This window comes from Dioscorea cayenensis, chromosome 6, assembly GCF_009730915.1.
Source record: "Dioscorea cayenensis subsp. rotundata cultivar TDr96_F1 chromosome 6, TDr96_F1_v2_PseudoChromosome.rev07_lg8_w22 25.fasta, whole genome shotgun sequence".
In the NCBI taxonomy this organism is placed as follows: domain Eukaryota; kingdom Viridiplantae; phylum Streptophyta; class Magnoliopsida; order Dioscoreales; family Dioscoreaceae; genus Dioscorea; species Dioscorea cayenensis.
In genome coordinates, this window is record NC_052476.1 from 1,170,231 (window position 1) to 1,196,445 (window position 26,215).

The window sequence follows — 26,215 nt, forward strand, 5'->3', positions numbered from 1 at the left end:
AGTAATTTTGAACTATTATATACATATATTTATAATTAATCAATTATTAATAAAATATTAATAAAAATTATTTATCCTAATTAGATGAGAATGTTTTTTTTAAATAAAATATGGTTTATCTATTTTCATAAAAAAAAAGATGAGATTTCTGGCAGCTTGCACCTTACCCATTGGCATGGTGAGGATTTTAGTCAGCTTTTTTCTGTATTTGTCCAATTTCTCTCCTTTTGTTTTTTTAATAAAATTATGATTTATCTATTTAAGAAAAAAAAAATTCATGTCAGCTAGATATTGGACACACACCCGTTCTTTCCAACTTAAGTGAAGCACCATGCATGTGTATGGATGTCTATTTATCTCTCTTTTATTTGGGTCAGATCATGTGGATGCATGTTGTTACAACCATCATGCACATGATTAATTCAATAACCACTCTCTTTTTTATGTTTTTTTCGAAGGCGACAAGCACCGTGGTCTGTCTCTACTTCAACCCATAAATCTTAACTTGATACTAAGATATATATATACACACATACATACATATATATATATACATACATCATTACCCATCATCACACATGATCATCTCTTTCTATGTCTTAATGGTCTGTCTCTGTTTCAACCCACAAATCTTAACATGATACTAAGATATACACACACATGTATGATGCATATATACATGCATCATCCTCCATCATCACACATGATCATATCTTTCTATATCGTAGCAAGAGTATCCCCCCAAAAGGTCACAAGGGCTCCACCTCCCAGCACCAATCGGTAGATATATGGTTGCCATTTTCTCTGATTTTTTGTATTTTTCTTAAAATCCACTCCACATGATTTAAAGAGCGTTAAGATAATCACTAATTCACTCAAAAAGATTATGAGAGACAAAGTTTCTAAAATATCCTAATTAGAGATGTACTCACTATTTTCTATAATTACGTCAAGTCTATACTAGGTGGGAATTTTTTTCGTCACATATTATACCAAACATGATAGCTAGGGCTTTCTGGTGGTGTTTATATAAAAAAAAAAATTTATTTGGTTTGCGGAACAATGATGGCCGATGATAAAAATTCTAGTGGCTTTTCTAATCCATGAAAAACAATAAATGTGTCTCTCTTTTAACTATAGTGCTTGTGTTGCTTTATTTTTGGTTCCTTTACACTCTTAGCACACCCAGTTCTGCTTACTAAGTTGTCCAAATACTTAGAGATCATTTATGCAAATTAGGAGCTTACTAAAGCCTTGAAAGACCCTAGAATTAGTTAGTTAGATCATTTGTTAAAAAAAAAAAAACAAAAACAAAAAGAGCTACCACCTTTAATGTGTGAAGCCACTTCTGAAAAGTCGGATACCAAGTATGCCATATTGGGAGAAAGGGCTACCTCAAAGGATGTGTGAAAGCTACTGTTTTAGAAAAAAAAAAATGATGATGGAATAAAAAGAAAGAAAAAAAAGATGAAAAATATATATATATATATATATATATAAGTAAATAAGTTTGGGGGTTTCAATTAGAGGTTAGGTGGGTTCTTATTTTTGCATAAATGAACAAGAGTTCAAGGATAGCGAAGTAGCAAAGACTGGACACACACACACATGGAACCTTAAATGGAGTAAGATTTGCTCTCTAGTTGAAATTGTAGACCGTGCTTAAAATTTCTTTTTATGGGTTTGAAAAATCCAACTTTGAGGCCGGAGTTTCACTTATGCTGCTGTTAATCACATTTCATTGTTTCATGATATTTTTCTTTCTCTTTCTTTTGTTCGAGGGCGAACAAAACTCTAAGTTTGGGGGTATTTGATGAGTATAATTTGCACTTAATATATAGACCTTCTTTAACACATAATGAATTAAATTTGAATTATTTTAAACCAATTTTACTCATAATGTTGGTATTATTGCATTGTAGGAAAGAAAGAGAATGATTCGAAGGAAGAACATGTAAAGGCACAAGATTGGAGAAAGAAGAGCAAAGTTTCAACAAAGAGGGAACAAGCAAAATAGAAAATCTAGCACCTAGGCGCTAGCATGCAGCGCTTAGGCGCTACAACATTAAGAGGTGCAAAACCAAGTAGAGTATCATTGTTATTTATCTTCTTGCACTGAGTAACCATGCTAATTTTATAAACATCTTCTTGAGTTAATTTTATACACACATTGATGTTGTTTGTTTTTTTTTTTTGGAAATAAATGTGGATAAATCACAGATTTATTGAAATAAAAGCAGAAGTATAAGGAAAAAGTGAAAGTACAAGGATAGAGTCATCACTCACCAGTGATGAGGAAAAACAGAGAAACAAAAGAAAGAGAAAGAGTAAACAGAGATAAAAAGCTAAGTAGACGGAAGAAACCGTATGGCATCTCAGGCCTACTTAGACAGACGTCAAGATCATTTGCATTGAAGATTTTTAAAATATGATTTAATGATCATGCAGTTCTTTTTCATCAGTGTCTTACCCAATAGCTACAAAAAAGAGTATTCATTTCTTAAGCAAGACACTAACTCCTTATTCTATTGCTCATCTTAAGCAAATCTAATACAAAATAAAAATAAAAATGAATACATTTATGTTAATATATATTTCATTCAAATAAGCTATTTTTTTTTAAAAAAAACACATAAATAACATAATATATATTTCTTAAAAACAAAGAAAGATAAATATGGGTAAAGAAGTAACGGGGAAGAAAATAAAAATCAGACATGAAAATAAAAAAAACTGAGATATAAGTGCACAAGCCATAATTAAACATAACTATAGTAGAGACAAGATAAACATGATGCATAAAGTTTGGGCCAATGACAGTTGTGTAGAATCTTTCTCCCATAACATAAATCAAATAAAATATAATTATCTTTTTTGAAATACAGACCTATATGCGTTGACTTGAATAAAAATATCAGGAGATACAAATAAAAAATCCTCAAAGAAATCATAGCTTATTCATAATCAGGATCATCACAATCTCTTTATAACTTAAAATAACAACATCACGGGGACATTGATTAAGACATTTAAACATTTATATCTTGACTAATTGGCCTAGCCAGGCCATGTGAAGCATCATCTCCCACTAATTGTGGAATTAAACTAATAATTTGCACCTCATCTTCACTTAACCTCCACCCAAATATGTCCTTATTCTCTTCTAATCTCTCTTTGTTGAAACTCTTCGGTAATACACTCACCCCTTGCTCCAATGCCCATCTCAAGCAAATCTAATAAGAAAGATAACAAATATGTATTTATATGAATATATATATATATATATATATATATATGAATTAAGCTTTTATTAAATTTTTTTACTTACTTGAGCAACTGTTTTTTCTTTAGTTCGAGCAATTTCTTCAATCTCTTTCAAATGCAGTACTTCACGATTACCCCAAAAACTTCCAATGCCGCCGAGTGGAGAATAAGCACTAACATGAATGTAGTTTTTTTGACAAAAATCTATCAACTCTTGTTGTTGCCAAAGAGGATGCATTTCCACCTTAAAAAATAAAATTACAATTAATTTAAAAATAAAGTGATTAAAACTTTAATTAAATTTATTGATTCTTTCTTATTTTGTACCCGTTTACTTTATTTTCAAAATAAATTTATAATTTATCTATTTTATCAAAAAACAAAATTACCTGATTAACTGAAGGAGGAATCTGAGCATGAGAAAGAAGAAGCTTGAGCTTATCAATTGGGAAGTTACTAACTCCAATGGATTTTGCCAAGCCAAGCTCATAACACTGTTCCATTCCCTCCCAAGTACCTTTTGAATCAAATGGCATCACATCTTCCTTTGTGAACACATACCTCTTCTCCCCTCTCACTCTCATTGGAGCATGAATTAAATAAAGATCGACATATTCGATGCTGAGCTCACTACAAGAAAAAATTATTTCAAAGTAAGACATAAGTATCGCGATCTTTCCAAGTATTTGTCTTTCTTCACCTGAGAGATTTGCGAAGTGCTGGCACTACTGCACCTGGGTAAGTATCGGCAACGGAAAGTTTGGTGGTGATGAAGAGCTCAGCACGGTCTTTAATGATACCGCTTCGAATAGCTCGAGAAATAGCTTGGCCAAGAGGCTGCTCAGATTGATAGAGACTCGCGGTATCAAAGTGACGGTAGCCGAGTTTCATGGCTTCAAAGATTGCCATCTCGACAAGCTCTGGTTGGGGGATTGGATATGCTGCGGTTCCCATGCCGAGGATCGGCATTTTTCCTCCAGAGCTCAGAATTATTTCTGTCTGCATCTCTTCAGTGCTTTGTTTTCATTGATATGCTATATATATATATATATATATATATAGATCTATACTTTCAATTAGTAAGACATCCGTCCAATTGAAGCAGCAGTCTAATAATAATTAAAAATATAATCACTGTCTGTACTCCATATATATATATGTATATATTATCTTGTTCTGTAATCATCAATATTTTAATTTCAGTATTCATCAATAATGCATGACCTGAATTTGAAGTTGAACTGTATTTACTTTGGTCCATGTAAACAGAAAAGGTTTTAACTTCAAATATATTGTCTATACATTTGTGTTGGGTCCTAAATCTTTACAAGAAATTAATCCAGAAACACCTACAGATGTCTACTATCAAGATCCATAGGAATAAGAGTTCATTTCATTAAACATGATATATATTAGTCAACTCCAAAAATAACCACTATAGAAACAAAGAATCACTAATACTAGTTCCAAAACTCATGAGCATGCAATTCATAAAGAAGTCACAGATTTTGCATATAAGAACAAGAAGAAAACGATTACAACTAAGATAGAGTACCAAGCACAGTATCACCACTCACCGGAACGATGAAACTGACCTCTAACCAGGCTCCAGACCGGCTACAATATTCACAAACACTATACCCCCTCTCTTTCCCAGCTTCTTTCTTCTTTATAAGCGATTATCTCTCCTTTGTGGTGTGTTTGATCCTTGATTTCCGCTGTTGATTTGTCCACGTGTCATGCCCCCTTCTTTACCTTCATGCCTGCCTTTGATTCACACTCCTTCACCATGCCCCATTTGAGACCCCCTCCAAGTCGACCACCCTTGAATTTATTCGAGATTTGAGCAGAGCCCAAATTGGAGAAAAATATGGTCCTTGGGTTCCTTTATTGGAATTATATATTTTTGTTTCTGATGTATGGATAGAAGAAAAAAAAAATTTATTATTTTCTTCATTTTTTTTATTTTATCTATATATATTTATTGTCTGTATTATTGATCAATTCGTTCTTTATTTTATTCTCTGACAGATGGTTAAGACTTCATCAGGGTTCGAATCCTACTGAGAGGTCCAGTAAAGATCAGAAATTTTGGATAACTTTTTAAAGAGCTAGTCATCCTCCTCGTAGTTAATTTTTTAAAATAAATGTGGATAAACCATAGGTTTATTGAAATAAAAACAAACAGAAAATATAGGAGAAGTCCTCTCACAAGAAGTGGGAAACAAAGACAAAAGACAACAAAAAGAAATAAGGAAGATAAACAAGAAGAACATTGTCTAGCACCACAGGCCTGCTCAACCTATCAGGTGGAGAATCCTACTTCTACACTAAGTCATGTTCTGAATCGCCGGTTTGGTTTGAGATTCTTGAGTAGTCATTTCTCCATGCCAACTTGTTAGACATTGAATTACAACAATATATATTGTTAGTTCCTCCGGTGTGGTTTATGAGTATTAGATAACACTCAAGCACTCATAGAAGTCTCACACAAACCAATAAAGAAAGAGCACACAAACAAACACAAGAAGACACATAACGTTGGTAACCCAGTTCGGCGTCCACTCGCCTACGTCTGGGGGGCCAAGCCCGGAGATAAACAATCCACTAAAAGAGGTAAAAATAGATGAGTACAAACACTTGTCACTCACACTCTCAACAATAAAGATCACTACCCTCTCTAGATTGTCTAGTGCTCACACACTCTCCTCCAAGAGTCACTCAAGAGTCACACTTACAATCTACGAGCAAGGTAGTTTATATAGACGCTTCAATGTCCCAAATATAGCACATATCTCTTTTAGAATCTCCGCGGCTACTAATTTAAAAACCTGCCGAAATTAGCTGTTGCAACTCCTGTTGTAACATGAATTACAATATGACCATAACTGCTGACTTGACTGAGTTCTGGTTACGTTGCGGATGACCTCAAGACCCATCAACCTCCCGGTCATGCTTAGTCCGAGTCGATGCAGCTAAATCTCCCAATCCCGACTGCCGGCAACTAGCCTACCTCCTCAGTTCCTCATCACGCAGTCCCCTCGCAAGGGGAGCACGTCCTTGTGCGTCTTCACGAAACTTGCCAAACTTAGTCTTCAATCCACCTAAATTTGGTCTTCAAAGATTCTCCAAACTTGATCTTCAATTCACCCAAGTTTGGTCCTCAAATCTTGCCTTCAATAGACTTCAATCAATCTTCATCAAGGATTCTTCAAATCATATCTTCAATTAGTCTTCATTCACACCATGAATAGATCTTTCTTTAATTAAGCTCCACCATATTTAGTCTTCAATCATATCTCTCTAAGTATGGTCTTGATATGATCTTGTCTTCAAAATGTAATGTATTGCCAAAAATAACTCCACCAAGATCTTTAAGATAGCTTCACCATGATCTTCAAGATATTTGCCTCCATGTTATAGACTTACTAAAAATAGCTCCACCAAGATCTTCAAGATGTTTGCCTTGCACTCCAAGTCTCCTTGCCATGTCACAATACTTGCCACATCATCAATTATGCTTTGTCACCTTAGTTGCCACGTCACTTGGTCTAGGTGTCAAATCATGCCAATAAATAGTGCGGTTGCACTAACATATATCTTCTTCCCAAGCAAAGCCTTCATCAAACAAGTTGGGTCCTTCACCAAGTAGCATATCATTGTGATATATCTTCTTGCACTGAGTAACTATGCATGCTAATTTTATAAACATCTTCTTGAATTAATTCCCAATCAAAGATTTGAAGGTTCTCTTTGATCCTTTCTTCATTAAAGCTCTTCAGTACAAAACTCACTCCTTGCTCATACACTCACCTCAAAGAAACCTTAACAATTGTCACACCATCAAATAAACAAAAATCAATACTGTTAGTTCCGTCGGTATGGTTTGTGGGCTTTAGGGAACACTCAAGCACTCATAGATCTCACACAAACCATCAAAGAAAGTTCACACAAAAAAAAAAACAAGAAGGAGACACACAAAATTGGTAACCCAGTTCAGCGTCCACTCGCCTACGTCTGGGGGGCCAAGCCCGGGGATAAACAATCCACTAAAAGAGGTAAAAATACATGAGTACAAACACTTGTCACTCACACTCTTAAACAATGAAGATCACTACCCTCTCTAGATTGTCTAGTGCTCGCCCACTCTTCTCCAAGAGGCACCCTTACAACCTATGAGCAAGGTAGCTTATATAGACGCCTCAACGTCCCAAATATAGCACATACCTCTTTTAGAATCTCCGCGGATACTAATTTAAAAACCTTCCGAAATTAGCTGTTGCAACTCCTGTTGTAACATAAGTTGCAACATGGTCCTGACTGTTGACTTGACTGAGTTCTGATTACGTTGCGGACGACCTCAAGACCCATCAACCTTCCGATCATGCTTAGTCCGAGTCGATGCAGTCAAATCTCCTGATCCTGACTGCCGGCAACTAGCCTACCTCCTCAGTTCTTCATCACGCAATCCCCTCGCAAGGGGCGCACGTCCTTGTGCATCTTTATGAAACTTGCCAAACTTAGTCTTCAATCTTCCAAGTTTGGTCTTCAAAGATTCTACAAACTTGATCTTCAACTCACCCAAGTTTGGTCCTCAAATCTTTCTAATAATAGATCTTCAATCAATCAATTCAATCACCAAGGATTCTTCAAATCATATCTCCTTCATTCATACCATGAATAGATATTTCTTCAAATAAGCTCCACCATATTTAGTCTTTAATCATATCTCTCTAAGTATGGTCTTGATATGATCTTGTCTTCAAGTTGAACAAGTTACCAAGAATAATACCACCAAGATCTTCAAGATGTTTGGCCCCATGTTGTAGACTTACTAAAAATAGCTCCACCATATTTAAGATGATTTGCCTTGTACCCCAAGTCTTCTTGCCATGTCACCAAGCTTTCCATGTCATCAATTATGCCTTGTCACCATGGTTTCCACGTCATCTTGCCTTGGTGTCAAATCATGCCAATTAAATAGTGCGATTGCACTAACAAATACCTTAACCAATTAATATTCAAGAAATTAAAACTAATTAACCATACCTTAGCTATGGTCTTGCCATGAGCCATGGCTATCTCTTTAAGTGTTTCAGAGTTCATGACCATGTGTTTGCTCAACTTTCCATCTATTCCTCCCAATGGAAAGAAAGCAGTGACATGAATCCCCTTCTTTGCACAAAACTCTCTCAACTCTCTTTGTTGCCAAAGTGGATTCATCTCCACCTTCATATATGCATAGATATATCAGAAACATTAATATTAATCTTAGCTTGATTAATTAATTTCAATATAGTTATTATAAATTTATAATCACCTGATTCACAGAAGGAGAAATTCTAGAAAAAGAGAGGAGTTTAATTTTCCACCATCTTGCATGAGAAATTACTAACTCCAATGGCTTTCACCAGGCCAAGCTTTGTGACACTCTTCCATAGCTTTCCAAACTGGATTTCAAGTCTGAAGGAAGTATTTCATTTCTATATATTGGAAACACACTTTCCGTTGGCTTTGTGCTCATTGCCAAGTGAATGAGATAGAGACCAAGATAATCCAATTCGAGATTTCTGTTTACTATTTGAACTTAATCTATAATTTGCAATCAGGGCCGGCTCTAGGATAAGACCAATGAAGCAATTATTTTAGGCCCCAATATTTTTTAAGGTTTCATTTTTAAAATTTTTAATAATAATCATAATTTTAAGGCCTCATCTTTAGATTTTTTTTTAATAATAATTATAACTTTAAGGCCTCGTTTTTAGATTTTTTTAATAATAATTTTAAAAACTTAAAATGTTGAAGGACTCCCAATAATTATCGTAATACAAAAATATTTTAATTTAATATTTAGCTAATGTTATATAATCATAGCTAATTTTTAAAATTTAAAATAACACAGTAAAATATTAAATGTTTTTATTTTGATGCTTAATTAATCTCATATCTTCTTTAATGAAATTTTTAAAATTATATTTTGACCCTATTAGTTTTTCTCATGAATTTATTTCTCCAAAATTAATATAATATTTATTTTTTTATTATAAATAATAGTTTTTGTAGTTTTTATATTGTTATATTTTTACTTTTATGAGTTTTGTCATAAATTTTAAATATATCTCTTTATCATGAGTTTAGTAACATGGAGAAAGACAAAAAAACATGTATTTGTAGGTGATGAAGAGCTCAATTCGAGATGTAATAAGACCGAGACGAAGAGCTTCAGCGATGGCTATCCCAAGAGGTACGTGTCTCAGAGATTGTACTGCTGTTTAGATTGACCATCGTTATCATTGTCGGAAGAGAGATTGTCCCAGCATTGGCCTTTTCTTGACAGTGCTCCATCTTCTCTTCTTCTTCTTCTTCTTCTTCTTATTCTTCTTCTTATTTTTGATAGAACTCAATCTGATATTTCAAGTTAGGTTTACCATTAATATTTATAGCTATGAATAGTACTAGTTAATTCTAAGTCAATAAGGGTATTCCATACATGAATAAAATTCCAATACATAAACTTTTCTTTAGCATTTGTCCTTTGATGCATTAATGACCTTGCAAAGTCTTGACAAATTAAAGCTATTAATTGGTTAAGTTTCCAACTTTTCTCTTTTAGTCTTGCCATTTGAAAGCTTCTAAAAGTATTGCTAGAGTAATAATAATATCTGTACATGTACATTGTATTTATATATATAAATATTCATGTATACACCATTCTTGTATTTATATGGGCTAGTTTGTTCTAATGAAATGTACTCATTCTCTTCTCTTATCTTTTATCTATCATGGTATCAGACACCGGCCGATCTTGTCGAATCCTTACCAGATTTCAGTTCGGTCTATGATGTTGATGTTTGTTTGGTCTTTTATTGCCAACGCCGACGTTTGCTCGGTCCACTTCTGCCGAATTGGTCATCTGTTGAGCCTTCTTGATAAGAGCTTCACATTCCTCCGTTTTCTTCCAGTACTATCGTCTTCATGCTTTTCGTTCATCTGATTCTAGTCTATCAAGAGGAGTAGATGCAGACAAGTTAAACTGATGGACATCTTCCTCATGAGTTTTGTTCGCTCTCTAACGAACGTTGACTGCCCTGCCGATCTGTACTTGCCCGCCGTCGTGATCTCTGTGCTTGCCCGCAGCAGTAATCTTTATGCTCACCATCACACTGCCCTAAGCACTCACACGCTCCAACCAACCACTGACGAGCTTTTCAGCCATGCTTCATAGCCACAAACGAGCTCTCCAGCCACCACACAAGCTTCCTCATCCACTGATCAAACAAGTCAACATCAACACAAGCTTCCTCCCAGACAAGATTGCCTTTTCAACAGCTCAAGTCCTAAAGCTTTTGGCATTTTCCTTTTATTCCTTTTAACAATATCTATTATAAATATATATATATATATATATATTAAAAAAACAACAACAAAAAAAAACCAAAACAAAAAACAACAAAAAAATTCCCAAGTCTCGAGATTTGTTTTCCCCTCTTATTTGTTTCCTAAGTACTTTACTCCCATCATTATTTTATAAAAAATAATGGCATCATCTTCCTCTACTCCACATTTCCTATCTCCAGTCGATATCAAATTAAACGGTTCCTATTACAGAGAATGGTTTACTACCATTCATTTTTTTTTACTCAATATAGATCTGCTTGGCTATATTGGCGGTACCTCTCCCCAACCATCTACCCTCGATATATCATGGACACTTGCTGATCACCGTACCATGACCTTTATCTGTCAGTCTTGTGAGATTGATGTTCGTATGAAAATTGGACATCTTTCCACTGCTCATGCAATGTGGGAATACTTAGGTCGTATGTTTGAGCATTCTAGCTCTGCTCGTCAGTATGCCATTTTGTAGACCTTACACACATCCAGGACCGTGAGCGTTCTTTCGGGGAGTATGTCAATGACCTGCGGTCCCTGTGGCATCAGATTGATTCATTGGAGGAGTCCACTTGCTTAACATGCAAATGTTGTAAAACTTACACTCGGTCTCACAAAACACAACACACTTTTGAATTTCTAATGCATCTTCATCCTGATTTTGAGGATGTTCGTAGCCAATTGCTCAATTGAGACCCTCTTCCATCATTTGACGATGCCATTCGTAGTGTTATTGCTGAAGAAACTCATCTCAGCACATTATCTCCATGACTTATCCTTATAGACACAGTTCTCGCCGTGACCTCTCCACACTCCTCAAGTATCTTTCGGCCCTTTTGTGCCACCAGCTCCTGCTTTGTCGACCTATTCTAGGTCTTCTGTTATCTGTTATTATTGCAAGCGTCCTAGTCATATGAAAAGTCAATATCTTTAGCTTCAACAATGACAACAATAGCAGTCATCCCAGTCTCACCCTCCGCCTCGATCTTCGGCTTCCTCCCCTCATGTTGCTTCTATCTCAGCTTCAGCTTCTTCTTCCTTTACTAATCTTTTCTCTCAAGTTACTCAACTTACTGAATAGATTTATGCTATGCAGATACCTCTACCCTAGTATGTCTTCCTCATCTTAAATTTTAGATTATGGTGCCACTCATCATATGACTACAAATACATCCAGCCTGGTCTCTATTTTTACTCCTCATACCTTTTTCAGTGCTCGCACTGCTGATAGGAGCCTTCCTTTTGTCACGCAGTGTGGTCATCTTCGGTCTTCTTTATTTGACATTCCTAACGTCCATCACGTCCCTGGCTTAGCTCTCAACCTTCTTTCTGTTAGTTAACTCATTGATCATGGTCTCACAGTTACATTTTCTTCTTCTACTTGTACTATGCAGGACCATCTTACAGGCCAGAGAATTGAGATCGGGCGTAGAGTTGGCGACCTCTATCACTTAGACTCTTTTCATCTTCCAGCTCTTCCATCTTCTGATATTTCCACTTCTGTATGTTCTCTTGATTATTGGCACAGTCATCTCGGTCAGTTGTCTAGTTCTCGCCTGAAATTCTTAACAAGTTCAGGTAGTCTTGGTTCTGTTTTTTCCCTTCCTTCACATCTATGTATGTGTTGTAAACTCGCTAAACCACTGCTCTTCCTTTCTCTTTACAAGATTCTATTTCAGAATCTCCTTTTGATCTTGTTCATTCTGATGTTTGGGATCCTGCACCTTTCTCATCTCTTGGTGGTTGTTTCTATTACATATCATTCATTAATGATTTATCACGTTATACTTAGTTTTATTTAATGCGTTCATGATCTCAGCTTTGCCATTACTCTTAATTTGCGCAAATGGTGTATATTCAGTTTAGTAAATGCATTAAGATCTTTCGCTCTAATGGGGCACGCGAGTATCTCTTTATAGATACATCCTTCCGAAAATTACTCTCCACTTATGGCACTATTCCTCAGTAAACTTGTCCTTACACACCTACTTAGAACAGTGTCGCTGAGCACAAATATCGCATATCCTAGACACTAGATGTGCACTTCTTTTTGCCTTTTCTGCCCCTTAATCCTTTTGGGCTAAAGCCATTCTTATATCCGTCTATCTTATCAATCGCACTCCTACTTTCACTCTCTCTGGTATCACACTTTATGAGCATCTTTACTCCCTTTCTCCCTCTTATAATCATCTTTGCACGTTTGGTTGCACCTATTTTGTTCTTTTGCCCACTGTCGAGCGAACTAAACTTTCTCCCTATTCTGCCATGTGCATTTTTCTCAGCTATAGCTCTGAACACAAGGGCTATCGCTACTATGATCCTCATTCTCACTGTCCTCGTATTTCCCATTATGTCACTTTTCTTAAAGATACTCTTTACTTCTCTTCATCCTTCCCCAATCTTTCCTTTATTCAGTCTTGCATCCTCTTCTCTCCCCTCCATAATTCTTCCGAGTTCCACTACCACTACTGTCACGCCCCGACCCGCGGGCCCACAAAATGCGACAATTGCCTCAACAATCCCGAGGAGGGATATCCTGCCACTCAACCCTCAAGACGCCGCAAGGCTGATCAATATACCTGGAATTCAACAATAATAACAACAACAACAACAACAACAACAACAACAACAACAACAGTAGGATACAGAAAATATAGAGGTTCACAAATACACAAGGAAACAACACTAACAACAGTAGAAAATGCAAGTACATGAAAGTTAAGAGTTATTTAGATACTAAACCATGCAACAAAGTTTTCTACACACTAGTGGATCCATAGGTCTTATAATATGTTCCATGACAACAACAACAACAACAACATACATGAACTGAAGGAAATACAACAGAAGATAGAACAGTAGCAAATGCCCAGTACGCTGCCACACAACCACACCTACTACCTACAACAGACTGGGAGGAAGAAAGAGGGATGAGTAACTCAAGTTACTCAGTGAGGGGAGGTTATCACAATTTTAGCAGAAATACACCAACAGTAATAATAATAATAATAATAAAACATCAAAATAAAAGTTTTACCAAAATAATACTAGTTTAGAAACATTAGCACATATAATAGAAGTCTTCAAAAGGATTAAAATAATATAATAATACCAAGAAAACCATTTTTACCCCAACTAGGGTTTACAACACCAAAACCACAAAACATGGTTTTAATAAATCAGCACAATACCCAACACTCACCCAGCATAATGTGGTCTAGAAAACTCTTTAAACCTTCGCCGTAGCCATGGCTAGGTTTAGAGCCGTCAAGGTACTCATGCCCTTGACATTAACCCATCAGTTCACCGGTTGGTGACTCCGGCTATCCGATGGATATCCAGTCAGGGTTCTACACTCCCACCTGAATTGGCCCTCTCGTAGTAATCAGCCGGTCATCACGCCACCTCAACAGTTTGGCCGTGGAGACCGCCTACTGTAGTAGGATATCACCATACAATCACCACAATAAACACAACTCCACTCGGAGTGCAAAAGCCATCCATATCATAAATCAATAACACCTCGGCCATAGTACAAGGACAAGATAAAACACAAGGAAAGTTCAAGCTTTTAACACAATTTAATTTACAAATCCCACACAAGAAACAACATGGTAACCATTTCCTTTCAACCATTTAAAATGAGTTTCAAGCCTTAGATTTCACAAAATCAATGATTTCCACAACAAATCTCAAGTTTCATACAAAATAAGGATTTCACAAACTCATGGATATATATATCAATCACAAATCCAACCATAACAAATCATAAACCAAATGAGACATCCAAGATTTTCTCAATAATAACTATCATTCACCAAAATACCAAACAAGTATAAATCAATAAACCTTACTTAAAACATGATATGTATATATATATATATATATATGTATAATTGATATCTAGCTATTGGCATTCTTCTAATTAAAGCTATGCTCAACAATTCCACTCACCGAATTGGCGATTTGTCTCGAACCAAGACTTCTCCTTGCCAAAGTATAACAAAACACAACAATAATTAACAAATAAAACAAATCACACAAGAAAAACCCTAAGTTTTCTAACAAAGAACCTTAATTCGATCCTAGGATTAGCTCAAAGCTAGGTCTAAAGGTTACCAATGAATTCCCGAGGGTTTTAGCTTCACTCTAGTCCAAAGAAATCAAAGAAACAACTAAAGATTGCTGTTGCTACAGTAACCTCGTGTTTGCTACAGTAAAACCGGCCCTTATACTATGATTTTCTCCCAATTTACAACACCAATTCAAGAAATTTCTTCACAAACATTCTCATACATGAACAACAAGTCAATGGCTTCAATTTGAGCAAATAAACAACTAAATCCATGGAGAAATCTAGCATTTTAAAAAATATCTAAAAACAAGGAAATACAAGAAGAAAATACGGAATAAAACATTAAATCCAAGCTTACCAAGTTCAAGAGTGAGGGAGGAAGGGACACTTGGTTCGCCGGAAAACCTTGCCGGAAAAATTTTAGGATGAGAGAAGGGTTGGGCCAAACTAGGGAAGAAGAAGAACAAAGGAAGAAAGGCTTTTAGACTAAAAATTCGTGTTGCTTCAGTAGCGGACTGCTACAATAACAGACCACTACAGAACCGGGCTGCTACAGAACCAGACTGCTACAGTATTGGACTGAAAAATCTATAGAAATAGGCTAGTTCAATCTACAGTAAAAACTGGTTATAATAACTACCAATTCTATGCCTTCTCCCGACGTCTCCATAGGTACTTTCTTTGTTTCTCCTTCCCTTTCCTTTGGGCGCATTGATGGATCTGGTGATTCGTCTCTTCTCTCCATCATCCCACCCTCTCCTGAAGATGCTCCTGTTGTCCCTCATCGTTACCCAGATCGGCCTCGCCATCCTCCTGCTTGGTACACCTTTTCTCTCTCCTCTACCTACTCTCCTAATTTTCAAGCCTTTCTTGCTAGTACTCACTCACATTCCGAGCCGCAGTCTATCGTGAGGTGGTGAAACATCCCCAGTGGCAATAGGCTATCACAAAAGAACTTGATACTCTTCAGAGCGTGTATACATGAGATCTTGTTCCGCTTCCATCTGGTGTTACTCCTATCAGCTGTTGATAGGTCTATCAAGTCAAGATCTGAGCCGATGGTGGTATTGAGCGCCATAAAGCGCGTCTTGTTGCTCATGGCTATACTTAGGAGTATAGCACTGATTATGAGGAGATATTTACTTCTGTAACCAAGTTGACTACTATTCATCTTCTTAATTTTCACAATTGTTGTTGCTCGTTACTAGCCACTTCATCAGTTATATGTGACCAATGCCTTCTTACACGGGGATCTTTCTAAAGACGGTTATATGACTCTTCCTCTTAGTTTCTTTCATCCTTCTCAGCATGTTTGTCATCTTCACCGAGCTATCTACGGACTCAAATAGGCTCCTCGTGCCTGGTTTGAGTGTTTTCGCAGTGTGGTTCTTGCTCTTGGTTTCACTGAAAGCTCTCATGATTATGTCTTCTTCACTGGGTAGACCTCTGAAGGCCTTACTATTCTCCTTTTTTATGTTGACAATATGGTTATTATTGGTGATGATGTTGATATTGTTCTTTCCTTGAAACAGCTATTACACACCAAGTTTCAGATGAAAGACCCTGTTCATCACTTTCTTGGTCTTGAGGTTGCTTATTCTCATTGAGGCTACTTGGTGTCTAAATAGAAGTACTTTTCTGATATTTTTTTGATAAGTTGATATCATTGATCTACCTACTGCCTCTACTCCTATTGAGTTGCATCATCGACTCTCCTTTTCTGATGGTAAGCCTCTACCTGATCACACTCGCTATCGTGCACTTTTTAGTGCTCTCATCTACCTTACCATCACTAGGACTAATATTGCATATGTTGTTTGTGTTCTTAGTCAGTTTGTGAGTACACCTCGCTCTACTCATTATGCTGCCCTTTTGTGAGTACATCTTCTCTTGAGTTGAGTGCCTATTGTGATGCTGATTGGATAGGTGATGCTTCTGATCAACGATCTACTACTGAGTATGGTGCTATGTCCTTTACTGCTAAGGAGGTTCTTTGGTTGCGTCAAATTTTGATGGACTTTGGTGTCTCCATCTATCACGCCTCGACCAGTGGGTCCCGAGACTCAATAACCACCGCGAGAACCCGAGGAGGGATACACGCACCATTCAACCCTCGAGTTACCTCAAGGCTGACAACTCATGCACATATACATGAGTTAAACAATAACTCAATTAGAACACACGAAAGCCAGAGTTTCACTCAGAAAGTCGATAAAGTTGCAAAAGACTAACAAATCACAAATACAAAATTTAGGACACTAGTGGATCCACTTTTCTTATATAATGCAATATGTTAAAAATAACTTACAATAAGACTGAAGATGTCAATAAAAGACCAAGGATTTGCCAAGCACTTCGCCTCGCTACGACGCTGCTAGCTACTAAAACCTGGAATGGAAGGAGAGGGGGTGAGTAACCTAAGTCACTCAATGAGTGGGTCAACACATTTCCAAAAGAATATCATAAACCAGTCAATAAATTTCAATAACCAAGCTTTTGCAATAATACAAATAGTAATAAAACATTTCAACATTTATAACACATATAACTGCAGGGTACGATACCACCGTATTCAAAAACCCAAAAACAGAGGTTTCCAAAGGGCTAATCAAATACTCAAAGCTTTAAATCATGAGTAAAACAAATGCATGCACATAAGCCCCATAAACATAATGAGTGTAAACATCAATTTGATCAAATCAAGTTTCCAACTTTCACACATACCCAAATTTGGCATAAAACTCATTCTTTTCTCTTCAAATGCATACGAGGGATCAATGCAAGAATAATTCCACATAAGTTATATAATTTCTCAACATCAAACTTGCATCTCGATAAATTAAGGTCTAGAAAACCCCCCAAACAATAGCCGTGGTCGCGGCTAAGTTCAAAGCTGTTAAGGTTCTCACGTTCTTGACGTTGACCCACCGGTTCCGTATGGTGACTCAGGAATCCCAATGTACCATCCAATCAGGTTTCTCTGCACCACCTGAAAAGGATAATCAAATCTGATCCTCCACGCCACCTATAAAGGCTGGCCCGTGGAGACCCCCTACCGTCAATGATAACATAAAACATGGCTAAAGCTCACATCATAAACATGGAATAGAAACGACACCATGTGTCACAATAATATCCTGGATATTCATATCAAAATAATTCACATGTCCCCATTCCAGACAAATATCTCATTTCAAAGATGATTCAAATATTTATATAGTGGAAAAGAAAACATTTCCATATAAACCAATGCTTAAAGCATACCAATATGCGTAGGGTACCAAAATTCATTTCAAATCCAATAAGTCAACATAACATAAACATTTTCATCAAACATCATGAATTTCAAATATAAAACCAAAGGCATGGAACATCTTTCAAATCGATCAATTCACAAGTTTAATAAGATAAGGCCATGAAAATTATTTCAGATTTAGACTAATGACAATAGTACAATTTTATAAACAGAGATTTCACCAATCACTTTTCAATATAAATATCCATAGTATCAACAAAAAGTATTGATATACATTTGGGATATCTTAAAAACCTATAATGATAATCAGTCATACCAAATCCTAGCTTCTGATCCAAATAAAACTCACACAATACTTGTGATTGAACTAGCTTTACCCCTCACACACAATTCAATTAATATCACCAAGATATAATAGCAAAGCCAATAACCTTCCAAACATAATACCTAAGTTTGCATGAATAACATAACATATCACCTTTCTTACATTCCTTTCAAACTCTTTATCGTCTTTGCAACCTTTCACAATTGATAAAATGATTCATTAGAGACCCTCAAAAACGCACAAGTCATTATCAATCCTCAATTGGTAAAATACAAGTTTAATTCACCCATAAACAAATGATTGCTAAATAAACAAATTCACACCCTAAAGACACATTAATCATGGAAAAAAATTCATGTCATCACATACACTTGTGTATACCAAGACATCTACCAAGTCTTTCATTTAAGATATTCACTATGTTTGCAAGATTTACACATCCTCAAGTAGTCACATACACAAGCCTATAACTCTTTGTATTTTCCTGTATTTTAGATCATACGCAAATTCCTCAACAAAGTGCCATTACTCTCAAAACACCAACATTAACTTCGCTAGTAACAATTTCATTATCAAAGCTATCGAGATTTTACTTCCATTTCTTATTGGCGTTATATCGAACAATTTATGGACATTCACAAAAACTTTGAAGTTCACATTCAAAATTCATTACAACTTTTAGCATATACAACACATGTTATCCATCATTATTCTTCCAAGGAATTTTTCACTTGTATCAAAATAAGCATATCAAACTTATGAATTTCAGTTTAACAATAGTTATAGTCGTTAACAAACATCCTATCGATATACTTATAAAATCAAACTATATTCAAATTCCATATAACTCTATCATAATATCATATTGCAAAACTTTAAAGATCCTAGAGTAATTAGATCATCCATAGTTCACACATAACCCTAGGCAAGTTTTAACATCAATCACATAAAGATTACCGAAAAAAATATGCATCATTTAAATCCATTATTCTTCCCTTATTAATTTCACAATTCATAGTCATATATTGGCTTAATGACATAACAATATACCCCAAATCACAACATAGATAATCAATTTCATGTATGTCAATTAAACTCAATGCATTTGTGGTGATACTTGACTATTTTCCATCATTCTGGAAAATATAAATCCCATCAGGTTCAAATTCAATCATCACCAATCAAAACACAATAAACTGTCCAAAGAGAATAAGACAATAAGTCCATGTCGTTCTCATCACAACTGTAGTCTATAACGACCAATTTAACTCCATTTTAACCACAAACATCATTTTAAAATATGATAAATTCAAGATAATAATTTCATCATGCGAATAAAACATTAAGATATTCGATTGGAACTGTGCATTCAACTTAACCCACTCACAACTTAGAAGACCGGATTTTTCCCAAAAGGTGTTATTCCTCCGCGGGTTCTTTCTCTCGAGTGGCGCTCTCCCCACCTGACCCAAAACACGTACGAGAGCGAGACAACAAAGAATAATAAGTAAAAGAACCAAAGTATGAGCAAAGAGATGCAACAAGAAAGATCTAGATACATAAGTGCAATTCAACCCTATAAGGGCCTATGGTTGGCTCAAACTTGGATTCAAGGACTTTCAAAGAGTTTCTATGGAACTAGGCTTCCTTCCAAACTAAGGAGGCAAAAGAATTAAGCAAGATTTGCCCGTGCTACAGTAACTATGGACTACTACAATAAAGCCAACCTTAACCGAATGATTTTCTCCTAATTTACATCATCAAACAATGAAACTTCTTTACAATCATCCACCACAAAGAATCACAATGTCAAAGGCTTCAATTTAAGGTCATAAACATTCACAAACAAGTAAAAAATCTAGGATTTATTCTAGGTTTTCAAAGAATACAACTACGGTAAAATACAAATCAAATATGAAGTAAAAAGTCGGATCGAAGCTCTTACCATATTTAAGAATAAAAGAGGAGGATTTTTTCAGGGTTTGGTTCGCCGGAATGGTCGCGGAAAGCTTTCTAAGGAAAAAGGAAGGGATTGGCCAAAAGTGAGAAGAAAAGAAGAAGAAAAAGAAAGAAGGAAACAAAGCTCTCTGGTTGCTACAGTAACAACTACTATACCGAACAAAATCTGCAGTACTGGGCTGCAAAAGCTAGAGGACTGGGCTGGTTTAACTACAGTAATAGGCAGGATATAACACTATCTCTACCCCCACTCTTATATACTGTGATAATTAGAGTGCCATCAAAATCGATGCCAATTCTGTGTTCCATGAGCATATGAAGCATCTCGAGGTCGCTCTTTGATCACTTTATTCGTCATCATTACCTTGCTAGCAGTATTTTTCTTCCTTATGTCGCCTCTACATAGCAAATTGCTGATCTTCTCACTAAGGCCTATACTGTCTCCCGGTTTCAGTTTTTAGTTGACAAACTCTCAGTTCATGACCCACCGTGAGTTTGAGAGGGCGTGTTAGAGTAATAATAATACATGTACATTGTATTTATACATATATACATACTCATATATACACCATTTTTGTATTTATATGGGCTAGTTTGCTCTAATGAAATGTATTCATTCTCTTCTCTCATCTTTTATCTATCAAGTGTAACTTAAACAATTAGGTTTACTTGATGCATTCATCAATGGGAGGCCTTCTGTTTATTTTATGCATGCCTGTAATTGATTGCCAAATGAAAGATACATTAAAGAAGCAGCAACATTGACATCATCTAAACCATGAGCCTTTTTCAAAAGATCATATGTATATATATACACATACATTAGTGATTGATGCATTGATGAATCCAAGAGCATGCAAGTCAAGTCCTATAAAACCAAATTACCTAAACCTGTTCAACTTTGAGAAGTAAACAATGTCTTCCATTATCAATATTTTCTTAGCAAAAGAAGTAATTAACTAATTAAGAAACTAAGATAATAAGATAGGTGTTATATATTTAACTCATTTGATTAATTATTTGAATAATATGATAGATAGGAAGCCGATTTATTGATAATAATTACGAAGTTGCCCTACAAACTCTAGCAAGTCCGGAGCAAATTCATTTTGATCTGGAAAATTTATTGTTGTGCCATCTTCCTAAATAAAAGATTGAAGGTAAACTCCCTTTCACAATAATGATTAAGGATTGTGTATAATTGTCTAAGCAAATGTGTTTCTTTCTGTGTGATTATCCATTTTTTTCCTAGTTTTTATACATTTCAAGAACATAGTTCAACACAATATTAATTATAGCCGAAATCCATGATCATGTTTACCCATTTAATTACATTGAAAATTAAAATTTTATTAGCATTAAAATAATTAGCCTAACAAGACAAGGTCCAAACCACACATACAAAGTTCTTGATTAAAACTCCATGCATACGTGAATAAAAGCATCTTCCATCATTCCGTAACTTGTCTATCTATCTATACATACATATGTATATATATAATAATTAAGCTATACTTTTGTCCAAACCTTAATATATAATATTTAAGATTACATAAAAAGATATATAGAAGAGATAGAGAGAGAGATGGCTTAACAGAAGGGGCAATGGGAGTAGTATATGTATAACTTTGAGATTAATAATGGCAGTGGTACTAGCAGTGTCCACATCTTCCACATATATAGTAACAGACAAGGTGAAGTATAGCTTTGGAGGGCAGACCAATCTCCTAGCTAGATCTCACTGTATTTAGGTGAAGTACATATATATATATATATATATATAATTATATTACTCATACGGTTTCTTTCTATTGATCATAATTGATTATGTGAAAACATTGATATATGCTTAACTTTAAAATATTTGCAGATATGTTGTTGCAGCAAATAGCATTGGACTCTTGTATACTCTCTTGCAAACACCTTTTACAATGTTCATTGTATATTTGTATGTAAAGAGATGGCAATGGAAAACATGAAAATTAAGGCTTGCTGAATTTTCCTTCTTTGATGATATGATAGTGCAAACATTATCTTCCTTCTTTTAATTTATATTTTCAACATGGAGAAGCACTAAAACTAATATATTTTTTACTGCTTTTAAATTCTTGAGATTAAGATATTGAATCTTCTCTTTTTTTCCTGTGGATTTAATAAGTTGATTTCTCCGGTGGTGGCCAGTGGAATTGGAGCTGGATTTGGAGTGTTAATTGACATTAATTAGAAAACTAAATCATTTTTGGGAGATGAAGTTGTGGTTCCAGAAGTTAGAAGTAAATTTGATAAGTTATTTGAGAAAGGAATCATCTCTACAAGCATCCTTTTGCTTGAATTCCTTTGCATTGCTACATCTTCTGTCATTTCTTGTATCAGTAGAATTAACATGAACAAGAGGGGCTTCTTTGCTTAATTAAACTTTTTTTCTGTGTGTATTATCAATAAAAAAATTATTAATTTTGTTTCCATTTTTATTATTTGTATTTTTTTTAATAAACTAAATAAAGCATAATTTATTAATTAAATAAAAGTGGGATATACATAGGGCTGTAAACGAGCCGAGCCGAGCTGAGCTTTGCCTTATTCAAGCTTGGCTCGTTACTATTTAATCGAGTTTGAGCTCGAGCCGAGCTTTCTTCAAGCTTCATTTTTCATGTTCAAGCTTGGCTCGTTACTATTTTAACCGAGTTCGAGCTCTAACCGAGCTTATTTCGAGCTTCATGCTCAGGCTCAATTTGTTAAGAAAATTCAAAGCTTATAGACTTGGCTCGTTAGCTTGATTAAGGCTTGACTGATTTTTTATATTCTATTTTTTTATTCAGTAAAGTATCATTTAAAGCTTATTTAATGAATTATTATCAAGTGTGACTCAACTCGATTTGAGTTTGAGGATCATTTTAATAAAAGAATAATTTAAGCTTATTTATAGAATCATGAAGGTTTGAGTTCAAGATTGTTAAAATCTTCATTAAATAAGTTAACAAATAATTATAATGATAACAAAATAAACATTGTGATATAACTATCTATAATTTTTTTTTTTTTTTTTGTAATATTATTAGCAATCTGATAAATAAGCTTGTTCATGACATTATAAATGATTATATTAATGATTGCCACAAATAAAATTTTAAATGATACTATAAACGAGCTTTTAATTATACAATAAAGGAGTTGTTCACAATATTTAATGAGCCAAACTTGGTAATGTTCAAGCTTGGCTCGTTTATCTTACGAGCTCATTTAACTTAATGAACTAGCTGACCCGAGCTTTTAACGAGCTAAGCTTTTGAATAGTAATTTAGAGCCCTATATGTGTGACTCAAATTGACAACAATGACATAGTCACATATACATCTTAATATACAAATACACACACATATATATATACATATATTAATGTAATATATATATAAAAACGAGCTCACAACCGAGCTTATAAACGAGCTTGTTCATGAGTTTGTTCATGAGTTGTGTTTGCGAGCCAAAACGAGCCGAGCTTTCAGCTGCTCAAGCTTGGCTCATTTATTAATGGAGCTTGAAAATGATGTTCAAGCTTAGCTCGTTTACAATATGAGCTGAACACGAATAAACCCTTATCGAGCCGAATATCGAGCCGCTCACAAACGGCTCGACTCAAATACACCCCTAGATATACAAAACAGGAAACTGAAGAAAAAAAATAAAAAACAAATCCACAAGAAGGGGAAGGATACAGCTCTTATAAAAATATATATATATAAATAAAATGCTAGCTCCCAAATAAATTAGACCACACACCACCACTAGGAGCAACAAGTGATTTATTCTAAGTATTAGTGATGGTGATTGGATAATCAGGATCAAGACCGAAACATCTCACAAAGTAAATTTCTATTTCTTAATTTTAAATTCTAAATTTTTATTTTTATTGGAATGGACCTTAATTATAATAACAATATATACTGTTCTATATGATTGACAAACAAAAGTCAAGAGAATATTAATATCATTCATTATCTTCCCCAAACTTATAAAAAACTTAATATTAAAATGGTGTTATTATTATAAATAATGAAACATTAAGTTGGTTTTCCTCAATGTGTGCGAATTAATTATGAATAAGAAATAAGTTGGTTAGAATGATTATGTTCATTGATAATGCTTGGTTTGGGTGTTGTTGAGAATTGTCTAATTAATGAATGTATCTAACCATGTTGTGCCCCACACAACCTTACCATGCACCATCAATGGCCATTATATGACTCAACAACTATGAATGTTCAATGCCACAAAATACCAACCCCTCATTATATGTTTATAAATATTTTGAACCACCAAAATAGAAGTCTATAAAAATTCAAATGTTCAAAAAATAAAATATGTGTACTTGGCAAAAATAATTTTAACTAATACGTAGTTACTAGAATTTTGATCGAAGTTTTCAGTCCAAGTTAGCAATCTCTAAGCTAAACATGCAATCCTTGAGTTTAGGGTTTAGTCAAGAATTTAATATTCTCATTAAGTGATATTTTTAATCTAATTATTTGGTTTTAGTTAGTAATGTTTAGTTTTAAGGTTTACTCATAATTTTGATTTTGATCGAGTTTAGGAGTTGTGTTTTCAAAAAGACTTGACAACAATCAAACCCTATTGATTGAACTTGTTAGTTCAAAATAAAGATGTTTATGTCTATAGTTTAGTCGGTAATTTAGAGTTTAGTGTTTGGTTAACTAGCTCTTCAATAATGCTTTTTATATTTTATTTATAGTTGCAAGCCCTTGTTACCAAAAATAGAAATTTATTTATATACCTCTAAAAAAATATTATCTACTCATATGCCCCTGTAAAAATCAATTAAAATAATTTATAAAAATGCTAAATTCTCATTTACTTTCTTCTTTTCATTCATATTAGGAAATAAAAAATAGAAAGTAGAAAAAAAAAAAATAATTCAATGTGTAGCTAGTTTATAAAGAAAATATAATTTTTATGAGGGTATATTAGTAATTATGAACCCATACAAGATGAGAAAGAAATTTCATCTATGTTTTACATCTAGGTATAGGATCTAGGGTTTATAGACTTATAGTAGCTAGGGGGATTTTGATGTAGGGTTGTATCTGAAGATATTATATCCAAAATCTAGGGTTAGGTCAACCATTTACGTAGATGAGAAGCAAACCCTAGTGTAGGCCCACACGTGTATATCTTTATATCATGAATTCATTATCCACATGCAATGTGGCAGAGGAAGCTGGCCGGCTAACTGGTTATGGAAAAAGGTCCAATCCATTAGGCTTTCACTCTGTTTAACATTCTTTAGATTCTACAAAGGTTCATCAACATCATCAAACAAACACACACTCACACACATGCATGGTTAGGTGACTTCATGGATTCATGGGCCCCTACTTCCATTAATAGCAACAAAAATATTTCCTCATTTTCATGTTTATTCATATAATAAACAAATATAAATAACTAAATATATAACTAAAAGACTTTTGATCCAGCAACATTAGACTATTGCTCAATTATGAAAGATAATAATTTACGACTTTCAAAGATAATAATTTACAGGAAGCTCATAACCTGAATTTAAAACATGCTAGACGCAATATTGTAGATGCGGACTTACAATCCAATTCTTGTACCAATCAGAAAAAAGTCAGAAGAGTGTGCACGGTGAGACGATCATTGCCTATTGTGTGCAGCATGTTATAAATATAAATATATAAGAACTTTGGAGTTTGAAAATATTCAAAGCCATCAATGTAAAATTTAATGTCCAAATAGATAGAAGTCAATGCCCGAACCATTACCAATGCTGCTTGAATTCATAAACTACAAAATCAATATCAAAATAAAAATCAAAAGATGATCAACTGCAGCCATGAAGAAGGGTGGCAGTCAGGTAGCAATGGTGCGTTCTTGACTCCTTTTCTTTAATAAAAAGGTCCTCTCT

At 34.7% G+C, this 26,215-nt stretch overlaps 1 protein-coding gene, 1 long non-coding RNA gene and 1 pseudogene across 8 annotated transcripts; all 3 read right to left on the reverse strand.

Annotated features, from left to right (window-relative positions):
- Positions 1–2,922: 2,922 nt before the first annotated feature.
- Positions 2,923–5,061, reverse strand: LOC120263285 (methylecgonone reductase-like). Of its 6 annotated transcripts, none has more exons than XM_039271154.1 (5): positions 4,842–5,061; positions 3,965–4,271; positions 3,654–3,894; positions 3,329–3,508; positions 2,923–3,233 (listed from the first exon to the last, which is right to left on the reverse strand). In XM_039271154.1, the coding sequence occupies exons 2-5, from the start codon at positions 4,267–4,269 to the stop codon at positions 3,030–3,032; spliced, it is 930 nt and encodes a 309-aa protein (XP_039127088.1). In that variant the 5' UTR covers positions 4,270–4,271; positions 4,842–5,061; the 3' UTR covers positions 2,923–3,029. The 6 variants fall into 6 exon arrangements, with proteins under 6 accessions (XP_039127088.1, XP_039127087.1, XP_039127086.1 ...); XM_039271153.1 differs by having other exon boundaries at positions 3,965–4,298; XM_039271152.1 differs by having other exon boundaries at positions 3,965–4,328.
- A 1,859-nt stretch (positions 5,062–6,920) lies between these two features.
- LOC120263628 lies at positions 6,921–10,177 on the reverse strand (annotated as a pseudogene).
- Positions 10,178–17,045: 6,868 nt separating this feature from the next.
- LOC120263906 lies at positions 17,046–20,350 on the reverse strand. Of its 2 annotated transcripts, XR_005537169.1 has the most exons (4): positions 20,258–20,350; positions 19,700–19,775; positions 17,641–17,765; positions 17,046–17,119 (listed from the first exon to the last, which is right to left on the reverse strand). It is a non-coding gene; the product is annotated as an uncharacterized LOC120263906 (long non-coding RNA). The 2 variants fall into 2 exon arrangements; XR_005537168.1 differs by lacking the exon at positions 17,046–17,119 and having other exon boundaries at positions 17,389–17,765.
- Positions 20,351–26,215: the final 5,865 nt, after the last annotated feature.